General features: G+C 41.6%; 2 protein-coding genes and 1 pseudogene across 3 annotated transcripts in view; 2 read left to right on the forward strand and 1 right to left on the reverse strand.

The window, feature by feature from the left end:
• Positions 1–2,685, forward strand: part of LOC148734822 (uncharacterized) — a 2,763-nt gene extending 78 nt beyond the window's left edge. Inside the window, exon 1 of the mRNA XM_088754857.1 lies at positions 1–2,685. This exon is cut by the window's left edge and continues 78 nt beyond it. Coding sequence (XP_088610983.1) covers positions 862–2,166 — 1,305 coding nt within the window. The 5' untranslated portion in view covers positions 1–861 and the 3' untranslated portion in view covers positions 2,167–2,685.
• Positions 2,682–5,000, reverse strand: part of LOC148734823 (uncharacterized) — a 6,856-nt pseudogene continuing 4,537 nt past the window's right edge. The window contains exons 2-3 of the transcript XR_015998584.1: positions 2,977–5,000; positions 2,682–2,814 (exon numbers count right to left, since the gene is read on the reverse strand). The exon at positions 2,977–5,000 is cut by the window's right edge and continues 3,931 nt beyond it. The product of XR_015998584.1 is annotated as an uncharacterized LOC148734823 (transcript). The remainder of the gene's footprint in view (positions 2,815–2,976) is intronic.
• LOC148734824 (uncharacterized) overlaps positions 3,402–5,000 on the forward strand; it is a 3,908-nt gene continuing 2,309 nt past the window's right edge. The window contains exon 1 of the mRNA XM_088754851.1: positions 3,402–5,000. This exon is cut by the window's right edge and continues 2,309 nt beyond it. Coding sequence (XP_088610977.1) covers positions 3,402–5,000 — 1,599 coding nt within the window.

Here is a 5,000-nt window from a genome sequence, read left to right on the forward strand (position 1 = left end):
AAAGAAACTGTTTTTCCACTTTTCCTTGGAGAAATATAGATATTCTGGCTTTTTCTGGAACGTTTCCTTTGGTTTCCATGGTAATGAAGTTTGTTTATGCCCATTTTTAGCCCGAAAACCCCTCCCGTATTTATCCGTTTGCATTCTAGCTTTTCAGGGGCCTGGTAAATAGATTAAACTCCTTGAAGACACAAAATGAACATTTACATGAAGTGGTTAGTGACCGAAAACGTGGCTGACATTTTGTTAGATTGGGTTTGATTTATTCTCTGAAAGTTGTAGTGACTCGTGCCGCCAAAGAGGAAATTTAGGAGTGTTCGAAGAAAGAAAAGAAAGTTTACTGGTAATTTACACACCAGGAAAAGAAAACTAAACGAAAATGAATCAACAGTAGGATCGACAGAAGAAAGTGAAGCTTCAGACACGAACAATGATGTTGTGACGCCAAAATAATCCACACCGGATTCTGTCCGCGCTAAGGCGAAGACACTGCCTGCTTCCGTGAAAAAGCTGGAACAGGACTCTGGCGATTCTTCTGAAAGCTCTAGTGAGGATCAGTCCAAAACTCCAGAGGGTTTTCGCTTCGTTGACATCGCCATACTCAGAGCAATATTCGTCTCATTTTTGTGTCCACTCTGCAGGTATGGTCATGTTGTTTTCGAGGAAGATCTGAACTCTAAGAAGGGTTTTGCTACCCTTCTTGTGCTGAAATGTGCATCAAGAAAGTGTAAATACTCGAAAAGTTTTTATACTTCTGCTAAAATCGATGGAGGCCAAGCCTTTGAGGTCAACCGCAGAATTGTTCTTGCAACAAGGAACATTGGAATTGGACACCAAGGTCTTGTGAAATTCGCAGGTGTTATGAATATGCTGACACCAATGAATGAAAACTCATATCGTGACCATGTTACTGCAATTCGTAATGCTGCTGAGACTGAAGCAAGAAGAAGCATGGCAAATGCTGCCAGGGAAGCCAAAGAGTTCTATGAACCAGAAGATGACGGTATTCATAATATCGGAGTATCTGGGGATGGAACTTGGAGGAGAAGAGGCTACTCGTCTGCCTATGGGGTGGTCACAACATTGTCAACTGTAACAGGCAAGGTACTGGATGTTGAAATAATGTCTAAAGAGTGCAGAGAGTGTATGGTCTGGAGAGAGAGAGAAGGAACTGTGGCTTTTCAGGAGTGGTGGGAAAGACACCAACATCTCTGCCAAGTGAATCATTTTGGTTCATCCGGGTCCATGGATGCATCTGGCATGCTTTCTATGTTCCAGCGTTCTGTGGAAGTTCATTCTGCCCGCTACACTGAGTTTCTTGGAGATGGTGATAGTAAAGCCCATAAATTGATCACTGAGCAGGCTGTTTATGGAGATGTGGAAGTGACCAAATTGGAATGTGTGGGCCATGTCCAGAAACGTCTTGGATCGCGACTTCGATCAGTGAAGAAACGGTTAGGTCAGACGCGTCTTGAGGATGGCAAGACAATTGGTGGCGCTGGAAGGCTAACCAAGACCACCATAGACAAGCTTCAAGTTTACTATGGGAAAGCTATCAGGAATAATAGCCATGATCTCCAGGCAATGAAGAATGCAGTGATGGCAATCTGGCACCACACGCAATCTACTAATGAGAGACCTGACCATGACCTTTGTCCACCAGGAGATGATTCATGGTGTGGGTTTCAACGTGATGTTGCCAAAGGAACTTCAGACTATCAGCACAATCACCCTCTTCCAAAGGCAGTGGCTAACAGCATTCTTCCCATATTTGAAGCTTTGAGTGATGAAGATCTTCTTGCACGTTGTCTCCATGGTGGCACTCAAAACCAAAATGAGGCTATCAATGCCCTTATATGGCAACGTGCAACCAAAGAAACCCACTCTGGTCTAGTGGTGGTGGAACTAGCAGTATTTCTGGCAGTTTCCCATTTCAATGATGGAGCTGCATCAATTATTTCAGTTCTACAGGAGCTTGGAATTTATCCAGGACAACATTGTATTATGGCAAGTCAGAAACTGGACCATAACCGATTGCGTCATTCTCGTCGCAAAAGCTCCGAAAGGGCCAAAAGTAGGCGAAAGCAGCTGCGAAACTTGAAAAAGGGCTATATTGACTCCCTGGAGGCCAGAGAGGAACAGCAATATGAAGCTGGTGCCTTCTAAGTGTGTTTTAGACACTGAACTTGTTCTAAAATAGTATTGTTCAACTTTTTTTGCTATTTTCTTGTTTTGCGTATTTCAAGATATTTCAAACCTTGCGGCAGCAATATCTCAAATAATATTTAAGATAGACACATGAAATTTTCACAGCTTCTTTTGTATTAATTCCACTGTGCAATGACCAACTCTTTGACCAGTAGCACAATCACCACGCCCATTTGGTGCTGTCAAAAAACTTTCACTGATTTCTCATGTTTAACATTTACTAAAAAGCCAGATTTTTGCTCACAGCTAAAGTTGTCTTTGGTGATTACTATAAAGGCAATAGAAGGGTAAAACACATTACTGTTTCTGAGAAAATAAACAAAAAAGATTGAAAAAGGGTCCATATTTGAATGTAACGCGTAACACAATTCTTAGGGTAAAATTTTTCAAAACCAATTTTTTGTAAAAAAGGAAGCTCGCATGGAGAAATGGATTACACCTAATAATAACACACAATAAACACTACAATTGAGCAAAGTTTCAACATTTTAAGTTTATTGATATACATCAAAGGATTCATCAGTTTTGAATATCCTTCCTGTAACGCTGCTGTTTAGAGAATGGAGATTCAGAAAGTACTTGTCCATTGCAAGCCAACCTTGAAACCTATGAAGATAAAAACATACGAACTAAATGCTCATACCTTGAGTTTTAACATGGCAAAGAATTGATCAAAAGCAATAAATACAAACAGAGAAAATACAGTTTAAAGAAGTCGCTACGGTTTATTGTAACGGGGTTACGCAATAATATTTCTTGCCATCTTACCTTTTCCTTCAACCTTCTGATCCAAACAAAGTACAATGGGCTTTCAAAACTGAGCAGATCGGAATGCTCACAAGTTCACCTTGTTATTTCCATAGTTTTGAGCTCACAGCTTTAAAAACGGCTAAAATATTAGCTTCGGATTGAGTCGCTACGATTTTCGCCATCTTAACTTTGTTTACGAAACAGAGTGTGGGCAAATTCAGCGTCTTCAACCGTCTTGAAACCCAAAATTCTCTCCGTAAACACGCCATGCTTTCTTCACGAACTAAAGCTCTGTAACCTCTCCTCATATCATTATTTAGGGGGGCTCCAAGGCATTTTTAAGGGCCATAATTTTCTGGGAATTGAGCAATCTGTAAATACCGCGTGTGTACAAGACAGCGTGTCTCCACGTGAAATTGGCGTATTTTGTTCTCGAAAACATCATGGAAGGTAAAGGAGAAAACAAGCTTTCACGTATTGAAGAGTGGAGAGAAAAAAAGAGAGAAAAAAACCGACAGAAGAACCTAAAGTACAACGAAAAGAATCGTGAGAAAAGAGCTGCTTATGCCAGAGAAAGACGGCATGCCGACAAGACAGATCATCAGCAAACGCGCCAACGAACAGCACAAGCAGCAAAAAAATCAAAGAAACTTCAAGAAAAAAAAGAAAAGAAAGCTGTCTTGGAAACAAATATGGAAAAAGTGCGACGACAAACACGAGAGAGGGTTAAGAAGTTGAGGGAAAAAAAGAAGCAAATCGCTAACGCAGGAGAGGTAAGAGATGCCGGCAGCCAAGCTAACGATAATGTTGCAGGCTTCAGAAACAGAATGGCGGCAAGTAGAGCAGTAAAGAAAGTTAAAAAAGCATTGCCTGAAACTCCAGAAAAGCGTGCTGAGATAATGAAGAAGATAGGTGCAAGTCCGAGAACGAGGAAACATCTTGTCAAAGCAGGAATCATGACGACTCCGGAAGAGGAAAAAGAGAGCAAGGTTTTAAAAGCAATGGCAGCTGACATCAAAGAGGGCTTAGAGGAAGTTAAAAGGAGTGGCTCGAATGAGAAACGAACTGCTTTGAGAGCCTTCAAGTCCCTGGCTTTTGGACAAAACGTAAAAAAATCTCGGGCCCAACGTTCTTTAGCAAAAGTCGTCTCTCTGAACAGGAAGAGCATTGGACGTGGAATTAAAAGAAGAATGGAAATTTTGAAGGGGGAGGAACCAAGTTGGCTCGTTTCTAAAAGGAAAGTGAGATTTGATGCTGTTCCTGAGGAGGTCAAGAGGAATGTTTACGATTTTTGGACGACCCAAGCTAGCCGTCCAACAGGAGACAAAAAGGATTTTGTTCGCTATCGTACGGGAAAGAGCCAGTATACAGAACATGCCAAGCACATCCTGGAAAAGTCTCAGACAGAAGCATTCCTAGAATTCCAGGCCCTCTATCCTGGCGTAAAGATAAAGCAAAGGAAATTTGAATCGCTCAAGCCTTTCTTCGTGAAAGCCGCAAAAGAACGCGATAGAAAGTCCTGCCTTTGTCGGAAGCACGTAGAGATCAAGATCGTCCTTGGAGATTGTATGAAATTTCGCAAAGCAGCCTTAAAGGAGAGAGATCATGAGAGTGTTAATGTTCTTGCCACTATTACAGAAGCTGCAGAACTGACTCTTTGCCCCAAAGCAGAAGAAGATCCTTACCATAAACTGGCCTGTTTGGAAAGAGAGTGTGAGCATTGTGGTGTCCACCTGATGAAACTCCTTCCAGAGGAAGAATCAATTGAAGGTACAGTTATTTGGAGACGCTACGATTATGTCTCAACAGGGAAATTTTTGGCAAATGGTCAGGAAAAGAAGAAGCTGGCCCTTGTAACAAAAGAAACACCACCATCAGAAATGTTTGGCTACTTCAAGAACCTCATGAAAGATTATCCAATGCATTCCTTTATGGCCAAGTGGCAACGCGATCAGCTTGACACTTTGCTTGAGCATTTACCTATTGATCATGCAGTCGCCATTCATGACTATTCAGAAGGATACACCTGTAGGTCGCAAGAT

This window comes from Stylophora pistillata, chromosome 3 (genome assembly GCF_964205215.1).
Source record: "Stylophora pistillata chromosome 3, jaStyPist1.2, whole genome shotgun sequence".
Classification (NCBI taxonomy): Eukaryota; Metazoa; Cnidaria; class Anthozoa; order Scleractinia; family Pocilloporidae; genus Stylophora; species Stylophora pistillata.